A 27,891-nucleotide genomic window follows, 5' to 3' on the forward strand; every position below is an offset into this window, starting at 1 on the left:
TCCCTCTATACCCATCCTAACCAGTATCCCTCTATACCCACCCTATCCAGTATCCCTCTATACCCATCCTATCCTGTATCCCTCTATACCCATCCTATCCAGTATCCCTCTATACCCATCCTATCCAGTATCCCTCTATACCCATCCTATCCAGTATCCCTCTATACCCATCCTATCCAGTATCCCTCTATACCCATCCTATCCAGTATCCCTCTATACCCACCCTATCCAGTATCCCTCTATACCCATCCTATCCAGTATCCCTCTATACCCACCCTATCCAGTATCCCTCTATACCCATCCTATCCAGTATCCCTCTATACCCATCCTATCCTGTATCCCTCTATACCCATCCTATCCAGTATCCCTCTATACGCATCCTATCCAGTATCCCTCTATACCCATCCTATCCAGTATCCCTCTATACCCACCCTATCCAGTATCCCTCTATACCCACCCTATCCAGTATCCCTCTATACCCACCCTATCCAGTATCCCTCTATACCATCCTATCCAGTATCCCTCTATACCCATCCTATCCAGTATCCCTCTATACCCATCCTATCCAGTATCCCTCTATACCCACCCTATCCAGTATCCCTCTATACCCACCCTATCCAGTATCCCTCTATACCCACCCTATCCAGTATCCCTCTATACCCATCCTATCCAGTATCCCTCTATACCCATCCTATCCAGTATCCCTCTATACCCATCCTATCCAGTATCCCTCTATACCCATCCTATCCAGTATCCCTCTACACCCATCCTATCCAGTATCCCTCTATACCCACCCTATCCAGTATCCCTCTATACCCACCCTATCCAGTATCCCTCTATACCCACCCTATCCAGTATCCCTCTATACCCATCCTATCCAGTATCCCTCTGTACCCACCCTATCCAGTATCCCTCTATACCCACCCTATCCAGTATCCCTCTATACCCATCCTATCCAGTATCCCTCTATACCCATCCTATCCAGTATCCCTCTATACCCATCCTATCCAGTATCCCTCTATACCCATCCTATCCAGTATCCCTCTATACCCACCCTATCCAGTATCCCTCTATACCCATCCTAACCAGTATCACTCTATACCCATCCTATCCAGTATCCCTCTATACCCATCCTATCCAGTATCCCTCTATACTCACCCTATCCAGTATCCCTCTATACTCATCCTATCCAGTATCCCTCTATACCCACCCTATCCAGTATCCCTCTATACCCATCCTATCCAGTATCCCTCTATACCCACCCTATCCAGTATCCCTCTATACCCATCCTATCCAGTATCCCTCTATACCCATCCTATCCAGTATCCCTCTATACCCACCCTATCCAGTATCCCTCTATACCCATCCTATCCAGTATCCCTCTATACCCATCCTATCCAGTATCCCTCTATACCCACCCTATCCAGTATCCCTCTATACCCATCCTATCCAGTATCCCTCTATACCCACCCTATCCAGTATCCCTCTATACCCACCCTATCCAGTATCCCTCTATACCCATCCTATCCAGTATCCCTCTATACCCACCCTATCCAGTATCCCTCTATACCCACCCTATCCAGTATCCCTCTATACCCATCCTATCCAGTATCCCTCTATACCCACCCTATCCAGTATCCCTCTATACCCACCCTATCCAGTATCCCTCTATACCCATCCTATCCAGTATCCCTCTATACCCATCCTATCCAGTATCCCTCTATACCCACCCTATCCAGTATCCCTCTATACCCATCCTATCCAGTATCCCTCTATACCCACCCTATCCAGTATCCCTCTATACCCATCCTATCCAGTATCCCTCTATACCCATCCTATCCAGTATCCCTCTATACCCACCCTATCCAGTATCCCTCTATACCCACCCTATCCAGTATCCCTCTATACCCACCCTATCCAGTATCCCTCTATACCCATCCTATCCAGTACATCCGCCAGCGCCTCTTAGAAGGGGCTACTCTCGACCTTGCGGCGACCATAAAACTCGCGACCTCACTAACGGTCGCCTCCCGTAATGTACAAGCGTATGGCCCCGACCGCACGGCACCCCCCTCCTGGACATCGTGGACCCCACCAGCAACCGCCCCATCGCTCACCCCACCAGCGACTCCGCCCCATCGCGCACCCCACCAGCGACCCCGCCCCATCCCTCACCCCACCAGCGACCCCGCCCCATCCCTCACCCCACCAGCGACCCCGCCCCATCCCTCACCCCACCAGCGACCCCGCCCCATCGCTCACCCCACCAGCGACCCCGCCCCATCGCTCACCCCACCAGCGACCCCGCCCCATCCCTCACCCCACCAGCGACCCCGCCCCATCGCTCACCCCACCAGCGACCCCGCCCCATCCCTCACCCCGCCAGCGACCCCGCCCCATCCCTCACCCCACCAGCGACCCCGCCCCATCCCTCACCCCACCAGCGACCCCGCCCCCAGCCAACCCCACCAGCGACCCCGCCCCATCCCTCACCCCACCAGCGACCCCGCCCCATCGCTCACCCCACCAGCGACCCCGCCCCATCCCTCACCCCACCAGTGACCCCGCCCCATCGCTCACCCCACCAGCGACCCCGCCCCATCCCTCACCCCACCAGCGACCGCCCCATCCCTCACCCCACCAGCAACCCCGCCCCCAGCCAACCCCACCAGCGACCCCGCCCCATCGCTCACCCCACCAGCGACCCCGCCCCATCCCTCACCCCACCAGCGACCCAACCCATCCCTCAAACCACCAGCGACCCCGCCCCATCCCTCACCCCACCAGCGACCCCGCCCCATCCCTCACCCCACCAGCGACCCCGCCCCATCCCACACCCCACCAGCGACCCCGCCCCATCCCTCACCCCACCAGCGACCCCGCCCCATCCCTCACCCCACCAGCGACCCCGCCCCATCCCTCACCCCACCAGCGACCCCGCCCCATCCCTCACCCCACCAGCGACCCCGCCCCATCCCTCACCCCACCAGCGACCCCGCCCCATCCCTCACCCCACCAGCGACCCCGCCCCATCGCTCACCCCACCAGCGACCCCGCCCCATCCCTCATCCCACCAGCGACCCCGCCCCACTCCCTCACCCCACCAGCGACCCCGCCCCATCCCTCACCCCACCAGCGACCCCGCCCCATCCCTCACCCCACCAGCGACCCCGCCCCATCCCTCACCCCACCAGCGACCCCGCCCCATCGCTCACCCCACCAGCGACCCCGCCCCCAATCCTCACCCCACCAGCGACCCCGCCCCATCCCTCACCCCACCAGCGACCCCCGCCCCATCGCTCATCCCACCAGCGACCCCGCCCCATCCCTCACCCCACCAGCGACCCCGCCCCATCCCTCACCCCACCAGCGACCCCGCCCCATCCCTCACCCCACCAGCGACCCCGCCCCATCCCTCACCCCACCAGCGACCCCGCCCCATCCCTCACCCCACCAGCGACCCCGCCCCATCCCTCACCCCACCAGCGACCCCGCCCCATCCCTCACCGCACCAGCGACCCCGCCCCATCGCTCACCCCACCAGCGACCCCGCCCCATCGCTCACCCCACCAGCGACCCCGCCCCATCCCTCACCCCACCAGCGACCCCGCCCCATCCCTCACCCCACCAGCGACCCCGCCCCATCCCTCACCCCACCAGCGACCCCGCCCCATCCCTCACCCCACCAGCGACCCCGCCCCATCCCTCACCCCACCAGCGACCCCGCCCCATCCCTCACCCCACCAGCGACCCCGCCCCATCCCTCACCCCACCAGCGACCCCCCCATCGTGGACCCCACCAGCGACCCCGCCCCATCCCTCACCCCACCAGCGACCCCGCCCCATCCTCACCCCACCAGCGACCCCGCCCCATCGCTCACCCCACCAGCGACCCCGCCCCATCCCTCACCCCACCAGCGACCCCGCCCCATCGCTCACCCCACCAGCGACCCCGCCCCATCCCTCACCCCACCAGCGACCCCGCCCCATCCGCTCACCCCACCAGCGACCCCGCCCCATCCCTCACCCCACCAGCGACCCCGCCCCATCGCTCACCCCACCAGCGACCCCGCCCCATCCCTCACCCCACCAGCGACCCCGCCCCATCCCTCACCCCACCAGCGACCCCGCCCCATCCCTCACCCCACCAGCGACCCCGCCCCATCGCTCACCCCACCAGCGACCCCGCCCCATCCCTCACCCCACCAGCGACCCCGCCCCATCCCTCACCCCACCAGCGACCCCGCCCCATCCCTCACCCCACCAGCGACCCGCCCCATCCCTCACCCCACCAGCGACCCCGCCCCATCGCTCACCCCACCAGCGACCCCGCCCCATCCCTCACCCCACCAGCGACCCCGCCCCATCCCTCACCCCACCAGCGACCCCGCCCCATCCCTCACCCCACCAGCGACCCCGCCCCCAGCCAACCCCACCAGCGACCCCGCCCCTAGCCAACCCCAATCCTGCGCTGCGCGGCAGCCAACCAACCCCGGGGGACCCAAGTGCTACTTCTGTGGACAGACAAAGGATCTCCGGCAGCGCTGCCCGGCGTGAAGCACACTCTGCAAGGCCTGAGGGAAGAAAGGGCATTTTGCTGCTGTGTGTCAGGCCCAATCGATCGCCGCGGTGACCAGGGCCCTTTGTTCCTGCACCCCCCACGTGCGACCTGTTGTTGCCGCCGTTTTCGCTCCCACAACCCACCTGCGGCCCATTGCCGCCGCAATGTTGCTTGCTTCAAGATACCTGAGGCCCATGGGCGCCACCATCTTCCCCGCCTCAAGACCCCTGCTCGTCGGGCCGCTCATCGCCTACCACTACCTTCCAACACCAGCTACAGCTCACCTCCATCATGATCGACCAGTCCCGGCCGCACAACCTCGCAACCGCATCGACTACGGTAAAGGTCAATGGGCACAAGACATCATGCCTTCTGGACTCCAGGAGCACTGAGAGCTTCATCCACCCCGATACGGTAAGGCGCTGCTCCCTCGCGGTACACCCCATCAACCAGAGAATCCCCCTGGCCTCCGGATCCCACTCCATGGCGATCCGGGGGTACTGCATCGTCCACCCTCACCGTCCAGGGCGTAGAGTTCAGCGGCTTCCGGCTCCACGTCCTCCCCAACCTCTGCGCTGCCTTGCTTCTCGGCCTGGACTTCCAGTGTAACTTCCAGAGCCTAACCCTGAAATTCGGCGGGCCCCTACCACCCCTTACTGTGTGCGGCCTCGCGACCCTTAAGGTCAACCCACCTTCTCTGTGCAAACCTAACCCCGGATTGCAAACCCGTCGCCACCAGGAGCAGGCGGTACAGTGCCCAGGGCAGGACCTTCATCAGGTCTGAGGTCCAGCGGCTGCTTCGGGAAGGCATCATCGAGGCCAGCAACAGCCCCTGGAGAGCCCAAGTGCTAGTTGTGAAAACTGGGGAGAAAAACAGGATGGTTGTTGACTACAGTCAGACCATCAATCGGTACACGCAGCTCGACGCATACCCCCTCCCACGCATATCTGATATGGTCAATCAGATCGCACAGTACCGGTTTCTCGACAGTGGACCTGAAATCTGCCAACCACCAGCTCCCCATCCATAAGGCGGACCGCCCGTACATTGCATTTTAAGCGGACGGTCGCCTTTACCACTTCCGTAGGGTTCCCTTCAGTGTCACTAATGGAGTCTCGGTCTTCCAATGGGAAATGGACAGAATGATTGACTGGTACAGACTGCGGGCCACTTTCCCGCACCTGGACAACGTCACCATCTGTGGCCATGATCAGCAGGACCATGACACCAACCTTCCCAAATTTCTCCACACCGCCAAACTCCTCAACCCAACCTACAACAAGGAGAAGTGCGTGTTCAGCACGAACCGCTTAGCCATCCTCGGCTCTGTGGTCCAGAACGGAGTTCTGGGGCCCGACCCCGACAGCATGCGCCCCCTCATGGAACTCCCCCTCCCCCACTGCCCCAAGACCCTCAAACGATGCCTGGGGTTCTTTTCGTACTGCCGCACAGTGGGTCCCAAACTATGCGGACAAGGCCCACCCACTCATCCAATCCACCGTTTTCCCACTGACGGCCGAGGCTCACCAGGCCTTCAACCGTATCAAGGCCGACATCGCCAAGGCCGCGATGCACACGGTCGACGAGACGCTTCCCTTCCAAGTCGAGAGCGATGCATCAGACGTCGTTTTGGTCACCACCCTCAACCAGGCAGGCAGGCCCGTGGCATTCTTTTCACGCACACTCCATGCCTCCGAAATTCGGCATTCCTCCGTTGAGAAGGAGGCCCAGGTAATCGTTGAAGCGGTGTGGCACTGGAGGCATTACCTGGCCGGCAGGAGATTCACTCTCCTCACTGACCAATGGTCGGTTGCCTTCATGTTCAACAACACACAGTGGGGCAAGATCAAAAATGATAAGATCTTGAGGTGGAGGATTGAACTCTCCACCTACAATGACGAGATTTTGTATCACCCCGGTAAGCTCAAAGAGGTACATGTGCCAGCACACAAGTGGACGAACTCCGGGCCCTACACGATGGTCCCTCTCACCCAGGAGTCACCCGTTTTTACCATTTAATCAAGGCCCGCAATCTGCCCTACTCCATCGCAGCAGTCAGGGTTATCACCATAGACTGCCAGGTCTGCGCAGAGTACAAACCACACTTCTACCGGCCAGACCATGCACGGCTGGTGTGGTGAGATAACCACTGTAGATATGTGTACTGCAGTAGGGGTATGTATGCCTGTACCTGTAATACAGGTTCCTCCGGTCAGCCCCTGCCGGCTAGCTCCGCCCACAGGGAGCTTGTGTATAAATATGCGCTAGCTTCACTGAGATACTATTCTACAGCCGCCGCCGGAGGAATAGCATCTCACAGCAATAAAGCCTCTCTTGTATTTCACTCGTGTCTTTGTGTACAATTGTTAGCGCCACAATTTATTGCTGTGAGATTTTCCTTACACCATGGACATCAGGCTCAAACCTGACTGCCTGCAGCTGGATCCGCAGTCGCCCCACGCCAGAAAAGACTTTGATCACTGGCTTGCAGTCTTCGAGGCCTACATATCTTCAATGGACCCTCCCCCGACGGAGGCTCAAAAACAACAGCTTCTTTACTCAAGACTCAGCTCCAGTGTGTTTCCGCTAATTCGAGATGCGCAAGACTACGCCAGGGCCATGGAACTGCTCAAGGAAAACTACGCACAGTCGACGAACACCCCGTTTGCGAGACATCCACTCTCTACTCGCGTCCAACAGCCGGGTGATCGATTGAGGACTTCTGGAGGGCCCTTATACCTCTGGTACGAGACTGCGACTGCCGGGCCCTCACAGCCACGGAACATTCTGATTTACTCATGCGCGATGCCTTTGTTACGGGTATTGCATCGGACCCCATCCGGCAACGACTTCTGGAAGGGGTCGCCCCCGACCTCGCGGCCGCAAAGGCCCTGGCGCTCTCCATGACGGCCAACTCCCATAGTACATGATCTTACTCCGCCAGCCACTCGGCCCACCCGTCCTAGCCCTCGTTCACCCCGCAAACGGCCCACCAGGCCCACCCGTCCTAGCCCTCGTTCACCCCGTAAACGCCCCGCCAGCAGCCGCCCCCGCGCACTATGCCTGCGCTGCCCGCCGCACCGCACCCCCCGGGGGTCCCCGATGCTACTTCTGCGGTCAGCATAAGCATCCCCGCCAACGCTGCCCGGCCCGCACCGCGACCTGCAAAGCTTGTGGCAAGAAAGGCCACTTTGCAGCGGTGTGTCAGTCCCGGACGGTTGCTGCTATCGTGCCCGCATTCCCCCCCTCGCCTCAGCCGATCGCACAATGGGCCCTGCCGTCTGCTGCCCCCGACCCCACGTGCGATCAGTGGGCGCCGCCATCTTTCACCGACCCGCCATGTGCGCATCATGGGCGTCGCCATTTTGTCCCGACCCCACAACGTGCGCTCCATGGGAGCCGCCATTTTGTCCGCCGACATCTTCTTCCTCACAGGTACTCCAGACGCTGCCATTTTGCCCTCCCCAGGACGGGACCACGGGACCCGGGTCGCAGCCGCTACTCATCGGACTCATCAGACTCATCGGCCGATCGCCCACTGCTCGCCTCCGTTACGCTCGACCAGTCCCGTCCTCGCAACCTGGCACCCTCTTCCACGACGGTGCTCGTCAACGGCCACGTGACCTCCTGCCTCATCGACTCTGGGAGCACCGAGAGCTTCGTCCACCCGGACACGGTAAGGCGCTATTCCCTTGCGATCCATCCCGCCGACCGGCAGATCTCCCTTGCCTCCGGTTCCCACTCTGTCCCGATCCGGGGTTTCTGCCTGGTTAAACTTACTGTACAGGGTGTGGAATTTGACCGTTTCCGTCTGTACATTCTCCCCGACCTCTGCACTTCACTCCTACTAGGCCTGGATTTCCAGTGCAACCTCCAGAGCCTCACCCTCAGATTCGGCGGACCCCTACCTCCCCTCACCGTTTGCGGCCTCGCGACCCTCAAGGTCGAGCCTCCCTCCCTCTTTGCCAATCTGACTGTGGATTGCAAGCCCGTCGCCACCAGGAGCAGACGGTACAGCACCCAGGACAAGGCCTTCATCAGGTCCGAAGTCCAGCGGCTGCTTCGGGAGGGTATCATCGAGGCCAGCAACAGCCCTTGGAGAGCCCAGGTGGTAGTGGTTAAAACTGGGGAGAAGCACAGGATGGTCGTGGACTACAGCCAGACCATCAACCGGTACACACAGCTCGACGCGTACCCCCTCCCCCGCATTTCTGATATGGTCAATCAGATTGCACAGTACCGGGTCTTCTCTACTATTGACCTGAAATCCGCCTACCACCAGCTCCCCATCCGTAAATCGGACCGTCCCTACAGCCTTCGAGGCGGACGGTCGCCTGTATCAATTTCTGAGGGTTCCCTTTAGCGTCACTAACGGGGTCTCGGTATTTCAACGAGAAATGGACCGAATGGTTGACCGGTACGGACTGCAGGCCACGTTTCCGTACCTCGACAATGTCACCATCTGCGGCCATGACCAGCAGGACAACCTTGCTAAATTCCTCCACACCGCATCCCTCGTTAACCTCACGTATAACAAGGAGAAGTGCGTGTTCCGCACAGGTCGTTTGGCCATCCCCGGCTACGTAGTCCAAAACAGACTACTGGGGACCGATCCCGACCGCATGCGCCCCCTCATGGAGCTTCCCCTCCCCCACTGCCCCAAGGCCCTCAAACGCTGCCTTGGGTTCTTTTCTTATTACGCCCAGTGGGTCCCACAATACGCAGACAAGGCCCGGCCACTTATCCAGTCCGCACATTTTCCCCTCTCGGCCGAGGCACAACAGGCCTTCGCCTGCATTCGATCTGACATAGCCAGGGCGGGGATGCACGCAGTAGACGAGACTCTGCCTTTCCAAGTAGAGAGCGATGCTTCAGATGTCGCACTTGCCGCCACGCTGAATCAGGCAGGCAGACCCGTGGCATTCTTTTCCCGCACCCTCTATGCCTCCGAAATTTGGCATTCCTATGTTGAGAAGGAGGCCCAGGCAATCGTTGAAGCGGTGCGGCACTGGAGGCATTACCTGGCCGGCAGGAGATTCACTCTCCTCACTGACCAACGGTCGGTAGCCTTCATGTTCAACAACACGCAGCGGGGCAAGATCAAGAATGACAAAATCTTGCTGTGGAGAATCGAGCTCTCCACCTATAATTACGAGATCTTGTATTGCCCCGTCAAACTCAACGAGCCCCCAGACGCCCTCTCCCGAGGTACATGTGCGAGTGCACAAGTGAACCAGCTCCGTGCCTTGCACGACAGCCTTTGCCATCCGGGGGTCACTCGCTTGTACCATCTGATCAAAGCCCGCAATCTGCCCTACTCCGTCGAGGAAGTACGGACAGCCACCAGAGACTGCCAGATCTGTGCTGAGTGCAAGCCGCACTTCTACCGGCCAGATCGCGCGCGCCTGGTGAAAGCATCCCGCCCCTTTGAACGCCTCAGCGTGGACTTCAAAGGGCCCCTTCCCTCCACCGACCGCAACACCTACATCCTTAGTGTGGTCGATGAATTTTCTAGGTTCCCCTTTGCCATCCCATGCCCGGATATGACGTCTGCCACCGTCATCAAGGCCCTGGATTCCATTTTCGCCCTGTTCGGTTTCCCCGACTATATCCACAGTGACAGGGGATCCTCGTTCATGAGCGATGAGCTGCGTCAGTTCCTGCTCAGCAGGGGTATCGCCTCCAGCAGGACGACCAGCTACAATCCCCGGGGAAACGGGCAGGTAGAGAGGGAGAACGGGACGGTATGGAGGGCCGTCCAGCTGGCCCTACGGTCCAGGAACCTCCTAGCCGCTCGCTGGCAGCAGGTCCTCCCTGACGCGCTCCATTCCATTCGGTCGCTACTGTGCACCGCAACTAACAGTACACCCCATGAACGTGTTTTTACCTTCCCCAGGAAGTCCACATCCGGGGTGTCGCTCCCGACGTGGCTCATGAATCCGGGCCCAGTCCTTCTCCGTAGGCTTCTCCTGGGGCAGCACGGTAGCATGGTGGTTAGCATAAATGCTTCACAGCTCCAGGGTCCCAGGTTCGATTCCCGGCTGGGTCACTGTCTGTGCGGAGTCTGCACGTCCTCCCCGTGTGTGCGTGGGTTTCCTCCGGGTGCTCCGGTTTCCTCCCACAGTCCAAAGATGTGCGGGTTAGGTGGATTGGCCATGATAAACTGCCCGTAGTGTCCTAAACAATAAGGTTAAGGGGGGGGTTGTTGGGTTACGGGTATAGGGTGGATACGTGGGCTTGAGTAGGGTGATCATGGCTCGGAACAACATCGAGGGCCGAAGGGCCTGTTCTGTGCTGTACTGTTCTATGTTCTATGTCTGGCACCACAAGGCGGAACCCCTGGTGGACAAAGTACGCCTTCTCCACGCCAACCCTCAGTATGCCTACGTGGAGTTCCCCGACGGCCGCCAGGACACAGTCTTGCTCCGGGACCTGGCTCCCTCAGGTGCCGATCCCACGCCCTTTCCCCCCCGCGCCACCCTCCTTTTCCCCGGCGCCCCCGTATTCATCAACACTGGGTCCATCCCTCGTCCCCCTTCCCACACTGGAGGACACGGAAGATTTCGGCTTGCTCTCGGAGTCATCCCGCCAGCAGCCAGCACCAACACCGCCAGCACCTGCACCATCGTTGCCATCACCGCCTGTGCCAACGTCACCACCACAGCTACGCCGATCACAGCGGAACGTCCGACCACCGATTCGGCTCAACCTGTAACCTGCTAACCGGATGGACTCCTGGTTTTCTGTTGTTTGGACCTTTTGTACATAGATCACTTTTTGTATTATAGTTCCACGTCACCCCCGCCGGACTCATTTTTTACAGGGGGTGAATGTGGTGATATAACCTCTGTAGACATGTGTACTTGCAGTAGGGGGATGTATGCCTGTACCTGTAATACAGGTTCCTCCGGTCAGCCCCTGCCGGCTAGCTCCGCCCACAGGGAGCTTGTGTATAAATATGCGTGTGAGTCACTGAGATCCTATTCTACAGCTGCCGCCGGAGGAATAGCATCACACAGCAATAAAGCCTCGATTGTACTTCACTCGAGTCTTTGTGTGAAATTGTTAGTGCCACACCTGGTGAAGGCCTCCCGCCCCTTTGAACACCTCAGCGTGGATTTCAAAGGGCCCCTCCCCTCCACTGAACGAAACACATGCTTTCTCAACGTGGTCGACGAATACTCCAGATTCTCCTTCGCCGTCCCATGGCCCGATCTGACGTCTGCCACCATCATCAAAGCCCTCAACATCATCTTCACTCTGTTTGGCTTCCCCGCCTACGTCTACAGTGACCGGGGATCATCATTTATGAGCGATGAGCTGTGCCAGTACCTGCTCAACAAGGGCATCACCTCGAGCAGGACGACCAGCTACAACCCCCGGGGAAACAGGCAGATTGAGGGGGAGAATGGGACGGTCTGGAAGGCCGTCCAGCTGGCCCTACGGTCCAGGAACCTCCCAGCCGCTCGCTGACAGCAGGTCCTCCCTGACGCCCTTCACTCCATCCGATCGCTACTTTGCATTGCGACTAATGCAACCCCCATGAATGTCTCCTTGCCTTCCCCAGGAAGTCCACCTCCTGGGTTTCGCTCCCAACATGGCTGGCAGCTCTAGGACCTGTTCTCTGCAAGCACGTGCGGCTCCACAAGGCAGACCCGTTGGTCGAGAGGGTACAGCTACTTCACGCCAACCCACAGTATGCCTACATAGCGTACCCCGACGGCCGCCAAGACACAGTCTCCCTCCCGAGTGGATCCCGGGCGCTTTCTCAAGCAGACAGAACCGGTCTCTTAACTGGTGTGGGCACAGGGCCAGGGATCCAATTGGCAAATGGATCACCTCCACAGTGGCATCCTGGCACTGACTGACCCACACTGGGATGCCCCAGTATGATTGTTGCCATCTCCTCCACCATTGCCGCTCGCGCCATCTCCGGCTGTTCCGGACCCCTAGGGCACTGATAGGATGCACACGGCAACGTCAGATTCCGACTCCACAATGGAGACATAACCAACGGGAATTGCCAAAGGCCCAGGCGCAGATGTAGAAACGGCTATGGCAGCGCCGCTTCGCCGTTCTGTTTGGAGACGGCGGTACATGCGTCTGGACCCCGCGTGGACGAGGTTGAGCAGCAGCCGTAGGCAAAGAGGACCAGAAGGCTTTATCCGACGCCGTTCAGGACTAGGGGGAGAGGAGTGTTGTATCCCTCACAGAGGTCACAGGATGTGGATTATTAAATCCACCGTGACCTTGGCGGAATATGTTAAAAAGGGAAGCCTGTTGGATATAAAAATCCCGATCCGTGGCGGAGAGAACCCTTCGAGTAGAGTTTGTATTTTGTGCGTATATATATATTTTTGTTCAGCCTCCATCACCGTTTACTGTCGTCACTCTATCAGGATTCAGCAGGGGTGTTCCATGCAACATGCCATTCAATGGAAAGTAGTCCATGCCTCAGGCTGCCTCTTTCCCAACAGCAGCTCGAGGAGTCTCTGTTCCAAGTGTATCTATGTTGTGTGAGGTTGCAATCTGAGTGAGCTCCTCCTGAACCTTTGGTAACCTTTCAACCCCATGGTCCCAATCTTTGACCAGCTGGTGCAGACCTACACTTTGGCCAGTCCTGGGCTTGGCCAAGGTGGCCATTAACGGTTCCAGACAGTGGGCGGCGAGCAGATAGTTTGACCCGACTGCCTGCTTCCATTCAGTGTTTACGCCTGTCCCAGGGTCTCCATGGAGAGGGAATAAACTGTGTCTACCAGTTTGAAACAGGTTTACACTGTGGAGGGGTTGCCCGTTTTCGCTCCCAACAACGTCGCCAATACTGTTGCTAATATTCATGATATAGAACATAGAACAGTACAGCACAGAACAGGCCCTTCGGCCCTCGATGTTGTGCCGAGCAATGATCACCCTACTCAAACCCACGTATCCACCCGTATACCCGTAACCCAACAATCCCCCCATTAACCTTACACTACGGGCAATTTAGCATGGCCAATCCACCTAACCCGCACATCTTTGGACTGTGGGAGGAAACCGGAGCACCCGGAGGAAACCCACGCACACACAGGGAGGACGTGCAGACTCCGTGCAGACAGTGACCCAGCCGGGAACCGAACCTGGGACCCTGGAGCTGTGAAGCATTTATGCTAACCACCATGCTACCGTGCTGCCCCAACCACAAGCCTTCCCTTATATCGATCTATTGACCACACAACCAGTTAGTTAGTTCAAAAGATGGTTTAGTTACATACACAAGAGTTACCTCGACATTCAAACACAATATCTACTGCCAGTTAAACTACACCCATCAGCTACAATAACCGAGACTTAACTTCAGAGTGACCGGCACTGTGCAAATGGATACGGCCTTTATCTGGATTTCACTTGGCTGTTTCGAAGAAAGCGGCTCTGTCTCTGCTGGGCTCATCCGTCAGGGAGAGATCGTTGGTCTTGAACTTAGCTGGCTGTTCCTGCTACAATTGGGTTGGCACAGGCCGGATCCAAGAGAGACAGAATACATGGCCGAGCTCTCTTTTATCCCTCTGGGATTTCGCGCTCTTTGGGACGGTCCTTAACCTTGGACCCAATAGTTCGACAGGGCTCTGATCACTGTCTTCGATTTCGGCCAATAAAGGGGCGGGTGCCTTGGTGGCTGGGTGGGTCCTTAGCACAACTTGGTAGTTGTGCTTTCTGAGTAAGGGGAGTGGCTCCGATCAGTGTGTGGCTGTACCGGTTGCTTGATTGGAGTTCTATTGTCCTGGGAAAATGGGCCATTAAAATGCAAACGAGCGGGGGTTTTGATCAGGTCTGGTTACCTGTGTTTTAGATACACGTAGGCTCTGTATCAATCCGAGTCCTGGTTGGCCATAATTCCCATGGTCCTTTGCAGGTGGCCATCTTACATGGCTACAGAGGCCAAACGGCAATTTAATTAATTTCCCTTTAAACTTTATTATTTTTAACAGAGCCCCTTGAAGGGGCTATTAATTGGTTATTTGTTTCATTCATGACTGTTAAGTGTATAAAAAAGAATTGCTGGGACACTGGATGTGAGTCAAGAGACTTGTAAGATTGCAATCCCCTAAACAGGGACTGTTTAGCTCACTGGGCTAAATCACTGGCTTTTAAAGCAGGCCAGCAGCACGGTTCAATTCCTGTAACAGCCTCCCCGGACAGGCGCCGGAATGTGGCGACTAGGGGCTTTGCACAGTAACGTCATTGAAGTCTACTCGTGACAATAAGCGATTTTCATTTTCATTTCATTAAAGCTATTATCAAGATAAAGTCTCCTTTCCTTCACCACCTTGCTTAGAACTATTGAACATCCACTGCTGGGCTCTGCTGGTGTTCGGAGATCCACTGCTGGGGTCTGCTGGTGTTCGGAGATCCACTGCTGGGGTCTGCTGGTGCTCGGAGATCCACTGCTGGGGTCTGCTGGTGCTCGGAGATCCACTGCTGGGGTCTACTGGTGCTCGGAGATCCACTGCTGGGGTCTGCTGGTGCTCGAAGATCCATTGCTGGGGTCTGCTGGTGCTCGGAGATCCACTGCTGGGGTCTGCTGGTGCTCGGAGATCCACTGCTGGGGTCTGCTGGTGCTCGGAGATCCACTGCTGGGGTCTGCTGGTGCTCAGAGATCCACTACTGGAGTCTGCTGATGCTGAGACACCCCCACATGGTCAATTGTAACTGTGCAGCATGTACTGTCAATGAATCTTTGCTGAAATGCCAATAAATTGCTCTGTATGTTTCACACAGGTTCTCACTTTCTCCAGAAAAAGCTACTTGAAGAACTAACGGATTACAAGTTTGTCTTCCCACATGTCCTATCTGGGAAAGGGAGCCGGAGAATAGCTACATTGCCTCAGGTAATTAATCTCACAGGGTTATACAGGGTGAGTGTATCAACTCAACCAAATCTGCTACTCCCCCAAAGAATATATTCTGGGCACGAAAATATCTCAGGATAGAGGGTCAAATACAGAATAGAAGGGATATTTGTGAGTGAGTGAGGTGACCTGAGATTGTCCTCAATGAATATATTCACCAGATTTGACAAAAGAGGGGAATTAAACATACAGGGATGAATGTTTTTGGGGGTGGGTACATATTCCTCCCAGTATCACCCCTCCCCGTCCCTATCCACAGTCGAACAGTCATTCTTTAGCCTGTTAATTTGAAAAGTGGCTGCTGGCACCGGGAATGCACTCGGGGAGGCCTTAACAAGGGGACAGGAAGTCCCGCCCTGGACAGCTGCACCGGGAATGCACTCGGGGAGGCCTTAACAAGGGGACAGGAAGTCCCGTCCTGGACAGCTGCACCGGGAATGCACTCGGGGAGGCCTTAACAAGGGGACAGGAAGTCCCGTCCTGGACAGCTGCACCGGGAATGCACTCGGGGAGGCCTTAACAAGGGGACAGGAAGTCCCGTCCTGGACAGCTGCACCGGGAATGCACTCGGGGAGGCCTTAACAAGGGGACAGGAAGTCCCGTCCTGGACAGCTGCACCGGGAATGCACTCGGGGAGGCCTTAACAAGGGGACAGGAAGTCCCGTCCTGGACAGCTGCACCGGGAATGCACTCGGGGAGGCCTTAACAAGGGGACAGGAAGTCCCGCCCTGGACAGCTGTCGGCCAATCACCTCCTCACTCCCCATCTACAAGACGCATGTCGGGAATGTGATGGAACATTCCCCACTTGCCTGGATGAGAGCAACTCCAACAACACTCAAGAGGCTCAACACCATCCAGGACAAAGTAGCCCATTTGATTGGTTCCCCACCCACAAACATTCACTCACCGACACACACTGGTTGCCGTGTGTACCGTCTACACGATGCACTGCAGGAACTAACGATGTCGCCCAGGCAGCGATGCCAACATGACATTAACAAATTTTTAAAAAGTCTATACCCCCTCCTGACCCCAGCTTCGACTGTGCTCTCATGCAGAGTGGGACTTGGGAAAACACCCCTTCCTCAGGCTTTGACTGTGGAAAATGCTGTGCATTATTAGTAAAATTGGATCGCAGGCAAAATGTGGGATTTGGAAAATACACACTGTAGGTTATTATAAAATAACTCAGAGACAGGTGGTAAGAGGAAATCAGTAGCATTTGACTGTCTCACTCCTGTCTGTAACATGAGCCCAGTATCTGATGTGTTGGGCAGGTTGGGTCGACGTGGACTGCACTTGATGCAGTGTAGCGAGAGACAGACCTCTTAACACTGGGGAAGATCCAACACAATTTTATTCAACGTTTTAACTAATGTACATGCTCAGCTGTGGGTCGACACTATACTGAATTGGCTGTAGACCTTGTACTCACCTGACCAGACTTACTAGCTACCGCATGGTGTTTGCACTGACTAGCTCGTGGACTCTGACTGTCTCAGCGGCTGGGTCCAGAGAGAGAGCGGGAAACCTAGTGCCCTCTGGCTTCATAGTGGTCGTGTGCTGTTTGGTGATTGGCTGCTTTGTGCTTTGTGCTTACTGGTCACCCTGTGTGTCAATCATTGCCTGTCTGCATTCCATTATATACATGGGTGGATATTATGACAGTCTCCAGGTAACGTTCCCCATCCCTGTTACATCAATGTCCAAAACTCAGGCTCCAATTCATCAACTCTGACCTCACATTGATCCATCGCCCACACTTACTGCGGATATGGCTGCTGTGAATCACACAGTTGGAAACAAATTCAACGCTAACTTTCAAAAAGGAATTCAATAAATAACTGAAGGAGAGAGATTTATTGTTGCTTTGTATTCATTTATGGAATGTGGATGTTACAGATAAGACCAGCATTTATTGCACAAGGCTAGCGGCCCTTGAGACTGTGAGCGAGCTCAGCCAATGAATAGAATAGTTCAGAGCCAACCACTTGGCTGTGGCTCTGGAGTCACTTAAAGCCAGACTGCCGAATGATGGCAGGTTGGGTGGGAGCCAGGCTGCCGAATGATGGCAGGTTGGGTGGGAGCCAGGCTGCCCAATGATGGCAGGTTGGGTAGGAGCCAGGCTGCCGAATGATGGCAGGTTGGGTAGGAGCCAGGCTGCCGAATGATGGCAGGTTGGGTGGGAGCCAGGCTGCCGAATGATGGCAGGTTGGGTAGGAGCCAGGCTGCCGAATGATGGCAGGTTGGGTGGGAGCCAGGCTGCCGAATGATGGCAGGTTGGGTGGGAGCCAGGCTGCCGAATGATGGCAGGTTGGGTAGGAGCCAGGCTGCCGAATGATGGCAGGTTGGGTGGGAGCCAGATTGCCGAATGATGGCAGGTTGGGTGGGAGCCAGGCTGCCGAATGATGGCAGGTTGGGTGGGAGCCAGGCTGCCGAATGATGGCAGGTTGGGTAGGAGCCAGGCTGCCGAATGATGGCAGGTTGGGTGGGAGCCAGGCTGCCGAATGATGGCAGGTTGGGTGGGAGCCAGGCTGCCGAATGATGGCAGGTTGGGTGGGAGCCAGGCTGCCGAATGATGGCAGGTTGGGTGGGAGCCAGGCTGCCGAATGATGGCAGGTTGGGTGGGAGCCAGGCTGCCGAATGATGGCAGGTTGGGTGGGAGCCAGGCTGCCGAATGATGGCAGGTTGGGTGGGAGCCAGGCTGCCGAATGATGGCAGGTTGGGTGGGAGCAAGTTGACATTCGTTGGAAAGAGCGTAAACAGACTGAAAGGGCTGAATAGTAGCCTTCTGCGATATTCTCTGGCCATTCCGGGAGGTAACTGGTCCTTCTGTAAAATCCTGTAGAGGTTCTCAAGGTGGAGGGAGCCATGTATTCATGCAGATATTGGCCGGGGTTCTCCATTCTGGGTTTGCCCCATTACTGTGGCTGCTCCCAGTGAGAAGGGAGAATTGGCGTCTCAGCCAGTACTCCATTCACTGCAGCGGGAATGGGAAATCCTGCTCCCAGTGAGAAGGGAGAATTGGTGTCTCAGCCAGTACTTCATTCACTGCAGCGGGAATGGGAAATCCTGCTCCCAGTGAGAAGGGAGAATTGGCGTCCCAGCCAGTACTCCATTCACTGCAGCGGGAATGGGAAATCCTGCTCCCAGTGAGAAGGGAGAATTGGCGTCTCAGCCAGTACGGCATTCACTGCAGCGGGAATGGGAAATCCTGCTCCCAGTGAGAAGGGAGAATTGGCGTCTCAGCCAGTACTCCATTCACTGCAGCGGGAATGGGAAATCCTGCTCCCAGTGAGAAGGGAGAATTGGTGTCTCAGCCAGTACTCCATTCACTGCAGCGGGAATGGGAAATCCTGCTCCCAGTGAGAAGGGAGAATTGGTGTCTCAGCCAGTACTTCATTCACTGCAGCGGGAATGGGAAATCCTGCTCCCAGTGAGAAGGGAGAATTGGCGTCCCAGCCAGTACCCCATTCACTGCAGCGGGAATGGGAAATCCTGCTCCCAGTGAGAAGGGAGAATTGGCGTCTCAGCCAGTACGGCATTCACTGCAGCGGGAATGGGAAATCCTGCTCCCAGTGAGAAGGGAGAATTGGCGTCTCAGCCAGTACTCCATTCACTGCAGCGGGAATGGGAAATCCTGCTCCCAGTGAGAAGGGAGAATTGGTGTCTCAGCCAGTACTCCATTCACTGCAGCGGGAATGGGAAATCCTGCTCCCAGTGAGAAGGGAGAATTGGTGTCTCAGCCAGTACTTCATTCACTGCAGCGGGAATGGGAAATCCTGCTCCCAGTGAGAAGGGGGAATTGGTGTCTCAGCCAGTACTCCATTCACTGCAGCGGGAATGGGAAATCCTGCTGGAGTGGGATGGACGGAGAATCCCCCCCAGTATTTACTCTTCAAATAAATTACTATCCTGTGAGAAATATGGGAGTTTCAGTGAGCACATCATGGTTTAATAACAGATAATTGTTCTCAATACAGAGGGTCTATCCGAACCATGTCAGCATCTCAATGGAGCTGGAGGGAGAGGACATAACACTGGAACTCAGCAGAAACACGTGAGTAAATCTCTCTTTGTAGAAGGACCAGTAAGGTTCGTTCAGTAATCCACTGGGCTCGTGTTAGTGCTCACTCTGTCTTGAATGTGCACGTTGGTGAGCAGTTTCTATTTAATATTAATGTTACGACATCCTGGGCTCGTGTACGGTCAGTTCTATGGGAGATTCAAAGTGCGCGAGGGGAGCCAGAGATATAAAAGAGTGTAAAAGGAGCCAGGAAAATGTTTTTAAACATCATTTAAAGGATGTGGGCATCGCTGGTTAGGCCAGTATTTATTTCCCATCCCGAGTTACCCTTCAGAAGGTGGTGGGTGAGCTGCCTTCTTGAACAGCTGCAGTCCCTGAGGTGTAGGTACACCCACTGTGCTGTTAGGGAGGGAGTTCCAGAATGTTGCCCCAGCGACAGTGAAGGAACGGAGATATATTTCCAAGTCAGGGTGGTGAATGATTGGAGGGAGACCTTCCCGTACAGGCCTCCCCGAACAGGCGCCGGAATGTGGCGACTAGGAGCTTTTCACAGTCACTTCATTAAAGCCTACTTGTGACAATAAGTAGTTATTATTTTTATTAGGTGGTGGGGTTCCCAGGTATCTGCTGCTCTTGTCCTTCTAGATGGTAGAGGTCTTGGGTTTGGAAGGTGCTGTCTAAGGAGCCTTGGTGAGTTACTGCAGTGCATCTTGTAGATGGTACACACGGCTGCCACGGTTCGTCGGTAGATGGTACAAGCGGGGCTGCTTTGTCCTGGATGGTGTTAAGTTTCTTGAGTGTTGTTGGAGCTGCGCTCATCCAGGCAAGTGGAAAGTACTCCATCTCACTCCTGACTTGTGCCTTGTAGATGGTGGACAGGCTTTGGGGGTTCAGGAGGTGAGTTGCTCTCTGTAGGATTCCTAGCCTTTGACCTGCCCTGGTAGCCACAGTATTAATGTGGCTGGGTCCAGTTCAGTTTCTGATCAATGGTAACCCCCAGGATGTTGATTGTGGGGATTCAGTGATGGTAATGCCATTGAATGTCAAGGGGTGGTGGTTAGATCCTCTCCTGTAGGAGATGGTCATTGCCTGGTACATATGTGGCGTGAATGTAACTAGCCCCTTGTCAGCCCCAAGCCTGGATATTGTCCAGGTCTTGCTGCATTTGGACACGGACTGCTTCATTATCTGAGGAGTTGCGAATGAGGTGCTGAACATTGTGCAGTCATCGCAAACATCCCCACTTCTGACCTTATGATGGAAGGGAGGTCATTGATGAAGCAGCTGAAGATGGTTGGGGCCGAGGACACGACCCTGAGGAACTCCTGCAGTGATGTCCTGGAGCTGAGATGATTGACCTCCAACCACCACAACCATCTCCCTTTGTGCCGGGTATGACTCCAACCAGCGGAGAGTTTCCCCCTGATTCCCATTGACTCCAGTTTAGCTAGGGTTCTGAGGAAGTATAGGTGCTGTTGTGCTTTCTTGGTCGTAGCATTATTGTGGGTGAACCAGGACAGATTGTTAGAGATGTGCACCCCGAGGAATTTGAAGCTGTCAGCCATCTCCACCTCGGCTCCGTTGATGCTGACAGGGGTGTGTACGATACTTTGCATCCTGAAGTCAATGACCAGCTCTTTAGTTTTGCTGGCATTGAGGGAGAGATTGTTGTCGCTGCACCACTCCACCAGGTTCTCTATCTCCCTTCTCTATCCTGACTCGTTTTGTTCTCAGCAAACTTGAAGATGGAATTGGAGGCAAATTGTGCCACGCAGCCGCATGTGTACAGGGAGTATAGCAGGGGGTTGAGTACGCAGCCTTGCGGGGCCCCGGTGTGGAGGACTATCGTAGAAGAGGTGTTCCCAAGGAGAAAATGCTGGAAAATCTCAGCAGGTCTGGCAGCATCTGTAGGGAGAGAAACGTTTCGAGTCCAGGTGACTTTTTGTCAAAGCTAAAAGACAGAGAAAATGAGAAATATTTATACTGTGGAGTGAGAGAATAAAAGTTGAGTCATAGCCACAGAAACCAAGGGAACAGAGTGCTAATAGCCACAGAAACCAAGGGAACAGAGTGCTAATAGCCACAGAAACCAAGGGAACAGAGTGCTAATAGCCACAGAAACCAAGGGAACAGAGTGCTAATAGCCACAGAAACCAAGGGAACAGAGTGCTAATAGCCACAGAAACCAAGGGAACAGAGTGCTAATAGCCACAGAAACCAAGGGAACAGAGTGCTAATAGCCACAGAAACCAAGGGAACAGAGTGCTAATAGCCACAGAAACCAAGGGAACAGAGTGCTAATAGCCACAGAAACCAAGGGAACAGAGTGCTAATAGCCACAGAAACCAAGGGAACAGAGTGCTAATAGCCACAGAAACCAAGGGAACAGAGTGCTAATAGCCACAGAAACCAAGGGAACAGAGTGCTAATAGCCACAGAAACCAAGGGAACAGAGTGCTAATAGCCACAGAAACCAAGGGAACAGAGTGCTAATAGCCACAGAAACCAAGGGAACAGAGTGCTAATAGCCACAGAAACCAAGGGAAACAGAGTGCTAATAGCCACAGAAACCAAGGGAACAGAGTGCTAATAGCCACAGAAACCAAGGGAACAGAGTGCTAATAGCCACAGAAACCAAGGGAACAGAGTGCTAATAGCCACAGAAACCAAGGGTTCTATTGGCAGTCCCCAGAGAGAACAAAAGGTGTGAAAGGCCAAACGGCAAAGAAACTAACATCAAAGAACAAAGAACAAAGAAAATTACAGCACAGGAACAGGCCCTTCGGCTCACCCAGCTTGCGCCGATCCAGATCCTTTATCTAAACCTGTTGTCTATTTTCCAAGGATCGACTTCCCTCTGTTCCCCGCCCATTCATATATCTGTCTAGATGCATCTTAAATGATGCTATCGTGCCCGCCCCTACCACCTCCACTGGCAAATCGTTCCAGGCACCCACCACCCTCTGCGTAAAACACTTTCCACACACATTTCCCTTAAACTTTCCCCCTCTCACCTTGAAATCGTCACCCTTTGTAATTGACACCCCACTCTTGGAAAAAGCTTGTTGCTATCCACCCTGTCCATACCTCTCATAATTTTGTAGACCTCAATCAGGTCCCCCCTCAACCTCCGTCTTTCCAACAAAAACAATCCTAATCTACTCAACCTTTCTTCATAGCTGGCACCCTCCATACCAGGTAACATCCTGGTGAACCTCCTCTGCACCCTCTCCAAGGCATCCACATCCTTCTGGGAATGTGGCGACCAGAACTGCACGCAGTATTTCAAATGTGGCCTAACCAAAGTCCGATACAACTGTAACATGACCTGCTGTCTCTTGTACTCAATACCCCGTCCGAAGAAGGCAAACATGCTGTATGCCTTCTTGACCACCCTATCGACCTGTGTTGCCACCTTCAGGGTACAATGGACCTGAACTCCCAGATCTCTCTGTACATCAATTTTCCCCAGGACTCTTCCATTGACCGTATAGTCCGCTCTTGAATTAGATCTTCCAAAATGCATCATCTCGCATTTGCCTGGATTGAACTCCATCTGCCATTTCTCTGCCCAACTCTCCAATCTATCTATATTTTGCTGTATTCGCTGACAGTCCTCCTCGCTGTCTGCAACTCCACCAATCTTAGTATCATCTGCAAACTTGCTCATCAGACCACCTATATCTTCGTCCAAATCATTTATGTATATCACAAACAACAATGATCCGAGCACGGATCCCTGTGGAATGCCACTAGTCACCTTTCTCCATTTTGAGACACTCCCTTCCACCACTACTCTCTCCTGTTGCCCAGCCAGTTCTTTATCCATCTAGCTAGTACACCCTGAACCCCATGCAACCTCACTTTTTCCATCAACCTGCCATGGGAAACCTTATCAAACGCCTTACTAAAGTCCATGTATATGACATCTACAGCCCTTCCCTCATCAATTAACTTTGTCACTTCCTCAAAGAATTCTATTAGGTTTGTAAGACATGACCTTCCCTGCACAAAACCATGCTGCTTATCACTGATAAGTCTATTTTCTTCCAGATGTGAATAGATTCTATCCCTCAGTATCTTCTCCAACAGTTTTCCTACCACTGACGTCAAGCTCACAGGTCTAGAATTCCCTGGATTATCCCTGCTACCCTTCTTAAACAAAGGGACAACATTAGCAATTCTCCAGTCCTCCGGGACCTCACCCGTGCTCAAGGATGCTGCAAAGATATCTGTTAAGGCCCCAACTATTTTGTCCCTCCCTTCCCTCAGCAACCTGGGATAGATCCCATCCGGACCTGGAGACCTGTCCACCTTAATGCCTTTTAGAATACCCAAAACTTCCCCTTCCTTCTGCCGACTTGAACTAGAGTATTTGAACATCCATCCCCTGCCTCAACATCCGTCATGTCCCTCTCCTTGGTGAATACCGATGCAAAGTATTCATTTAGAATCTCACCCATTTCCTCTGACTCCACGCATAAATTTCCTCTTTTGTCTTTGTGTGGGCCAATCCTTTCTCCAGTTACCCTCTTGCTCCTTATATACGAATAAAAAGCTTTGGGTTTCTCCTTAACCCTGTTAGCCAAAGATATTTCATGACCCCTTTTAGCCCTCTTTATTGCGCGTTTGAGATTTGTCCTACTTTCCCGATTTTCCTCCAAAGCATCATCAGTTTTAAGTTGCCTAGATCTTATGAATACTTTTTCATCTTAGCTAGTCTCACAATTCCACCCGTCATCCATGGTTCCCTAATCTTGCCATTTCTATCCCTCATTTTCACAGGGACATGTCTGTCCTGCAATCTTAATCAACCTTTCCTTAAAAGACTCCCATATTTCAAATCTGGATTTACCCTTAAACAGCTGCTCCCAGTCCACATTCCCGAGCTCCTGCCGAATTTTGTTATACTCGGCCTTTCCCCAATTTAGCACTCTTCCTTCAGGACCACCCTCATCTTTGTCCATGAGTATTCTAAAACTTACGGAATTGTGATCGCTATTCCCAAAGTAATCACCGACTGAAACATCAACCACCTGGCCGGGATCATTCCCCAATACCAGGTCCAGTATGGCCCCTTCCCGAGTTGGACTATTTACATACTGCTCTAAAAAACTCTCCTGGATGCTCCTTACAAATTCTGCTTCATCTACGCCTTCAACACTACCTGAGTCCCATTCAATGTTGGGGAAAGTTAAAATCTCCCATCATGACCACCCTATTGTTCCTACATTTTTCTATAATCTGTCTACATATTGGTACCTCTACTTCACGCTCGCTTTTGGGAGGCCTGTCGTAAAGTCCCAAAAATGTTACTGCACCCTTCCTATTTCTTAGATCTACCGACATTGCCTCAGTGCTCAAATCCTCAATAATGCCCTCCTTAATCACAGATGTGATATCATCTCTGACGAGCAATGCAACTCCTACACCCCTTCTACCTCCCTCTCTATCCCTCCTGAAGCCTCTATACCCTGGGATATTTAGTTGCCAGTCCTGCCCTTCCCTCAACCAAGTCTCAGTAATGAAAAATGAAAAAATGAAAATCGCTTATTGTCACGAGTAGGCTTCAATGAAGTTACTGTGAAAAGCCCCTAGTTGCCACATTCCGGTGCTTGTCCGGGGAGGCTGGTACGGGAATCGAACCGTGCTGCTGGCCTGCTTGGTCTGCTTTAAAAGCCAGCGGTTTAGCCTGGTGAGCTAAACCAATACCAATAGCATCATATTCCCAGGTACTGATCCAAGCCCTAAGTTCATCTGCCTCACCTGCTACACTTCTCGCATTAAAACAAATGCACCTCAGACCACCTGTCCCTTTGCGTTCATCATCTCTTCCCTGTCTACTCTTCCCCTTAGTCACAATGAGTTTATTATCTAGTATCTTACTGGCATTAGTTGCTGCCTCTTTACTGACCTCTAACTTCCTAATCTGGTTCCCATCCCCCTGCCACATTAGTTTAAAATCTCCCCAACAGTGTTAGCAAAAGCACCCTTGATAACGTTGGTTCTAGTCCTTCCCAGGTGTCGTCCATCCGATTTGTAATGGTCCGACCACCTCCAGAACCGGTTCCAATGTCCCAGAAAATCTGAACCCCTCCCTCCTGCACCATTTCTAAAGCCACGTATTCATACTGACTATTCTTGAATTTCTACTCTGACTGTCCTGTGGCACTGGTAGCAATCCTGAGATTACTACCTTTGAGGTCCTACTTTTTAACTTATCTCCTAACTCCCTAAATTCTGATTGTAGGACCTCATCCCGTTATTTACCTATATCGTTGGTGCCTATATGCACCACGACAACTTGCTGTTCACCCTCCCCCTTCAGTATGTCCTGCAGCCGATCGGAGACATCCCTGACCTGAGCACCCGGGTCTCTGTATTCGGGAGTCTCGTTTTCGACCACAGAAACGCCTGTCTACTCCCCTTACAATTGAATCCCCTATGACTATAGCCCTGCCAGTCTTTTTCCCGCCCTTCTGTGCAGCAGAGCCAGCCATGGTGCCATGAGCCTGGCTACTACTGCCTTCCCCTGGTGAGTCATCTCCCCCAACAGTATCCAAAACGGTATATCTGTTTTGGAGGGAGATGACCGCAGGGGACACCTGCACTGCCTTCCTGCTCTTTCTCTTCCTTTTGGTCACCCATTCCCTTTCTCCCTCAGCAATCCTAATCTGCGATGTGACCAACTCACTGAACGTGCTATCCACGACCTCCTCAGCATCGCGGATGCTCCAAAGTGAGTCCATCCGCAGCTCCAGAGCCGTCATGCGGTCTAACAGGAGCTGCAGCTGGACACACTTCCTGCACATGAAGAAGTCAGGGGCATCGGCCGCGTCCCTGAACTCCCACATTGCGCATGAGGAGCATAACACGGGTCTGGGATCTCCTGCCATTTTTACCCTTTACCTTAACTGATTTCAAATATATTTTTTTTTAAATTTAGATTAGCCAATTATTTTTTCTATTAAGGGGCAATTTAGCGTGGCCAATCCACCTACTCTGCACATTTTTGGGTTGTGGGGGCGAAACCCACGCAGACACGGGGAGAACGTGCAAACTCCATACGGACAGTGACCCAGAGCCGGGATCGAACCTGGGACCTCAGCGCCGTGAGGCGGTTGTGCTAACCACTAGGCCACCGTGCTGCCCTAACTGATTTCAAATATAATATCAAATGATGAATAAGTGAAAGGAATAAAGATTTTACTTACCAATCACAACACTCACCAACACACGAAGAGTTAAATTTCTCCCAGCGACTGCTAATTGGAGCACTTACATCACCAGCCAATCAGGTCACTGCTTTGCTGTGATGTCACTCTTCAAATGTATCCCCAAAGACCCTATGGCGGCTGTTTAATCAGCAAAGCAGCTCCGCCCACTCCAACAGCTGGATTCCCACAGCTCCGCCCACTCCAACAGCTGGATTCCCACAGCTCCTCCCACTCCAACAGCTGGATTCCCACAGCTCCGCCCACTCCAACAGCTGGATTCCCGCAGCTCCGCCCACCCCAACAGCTGGATTCCCACAGCTCCGCCCACTCCAACAGCTGGATTCCCACAGCTCCTCCCACTCCAACAGCTGGATTCCCACAGCTCCTCCCACTCCAACAGCTGGATTCCCACAGCTCCTCCCACTCCAACAGCTGGATTCCCACAGCTCCGCCCACTCCAACAGCTGGATTCCCACAGCTCCTCCCACTCCAACAGCTGGATTCCCACAGCTCCTCCCACTCCAACAGCTGGATTCCCACAGCTCCGCCCACCCCAACAGCTGGATTCCCACAGCTCCTCCCACTCCAACAGCTGGATTCCCGCAGCTCCTCCCACTCCAACAGCTGGATTCCCACAGCTCCGCCCACTCCAACAGCTGGATTCCCGCAGCTCCGCCCACCCCAACAGCTGGATTCCCACAGCTCCGCCCACTCCAACAGCTGGATTCCCACAGCTCCGCCCACCCCAACAGCTGGATTCCCACAGCTCCTCCCACTCCAACAGCTGGATTCCCACAGCTCCTCCCACTCCAACAGCTGGATTCCCACAGCTCCTCCCCACTCCAACAGCTGGATTCACAGAGCTCCGCCCACTCCAACAGCTGGATTCCCACAGCTCCTCCCACTCCAACAGCTGGATTCCCACAGCTCCGCCCACTCCAACAGCTGGATTCCCGCAGCTCCTCCCACTCCAACAGCTGGATTCCTGCAGCTCCGCCCACTCCAACAGCTGGATTCCCACAGCTCCGCCCACTCCAACAGCTGGATTCCCACAGCTCCGCCCACTCCAACAGCTGGATTCCCGCAGCACCGCCCACCCCAACAGCTGGATTCCCGCAGCTCCGCCCACTCCAACAGCTGGATTCCCGCAGCACCGCCCACCCCAACAGCTGGATTCCCGCAGCTCCGCCCACT

At 54.6% G+C, this 27,891-nt stretch overlaps 1 protein-coding gene across 1 annotated transcript in view; it reads left to right on the plus strand.

Annotated features, from left to right (window-relative positions):
* Positions 1 to 27,891, plus strand: part of LOC119963597 (disintegrin and metalloproteinase domain-containing protein 12-like) — a 604,211-nt gene that overhangs the window by 40,968 nt on the left and 535,352 nt on the right. The window contains exon 2 of the mRNA XM_038792928.1: positions 15,321 to 15,430. Coding sequence (XP_038648856.1) covers positions 15,321 to 15,430 — 110 coding nt within the window. The remainder of the gene's footprint in view (positions 1 to 15,320; positions 15,431 to 27,891) is intronic.

Source organism: Scyliorhinus canicula, chromosome 3 (assembly GCF_902713615.1).
Source record: "Scyliorhinus canicula chromosome 3, sScyCan1.1, whole genome shotgun sequence".
NCBI classification, from domain to species: Eukaryota; Metazoa; Chordata; class Chondrichthyes; order Carcharhiniformes; family Scyliorhinidae; genus Scyliorhinus; species Scyliorhinus canicula.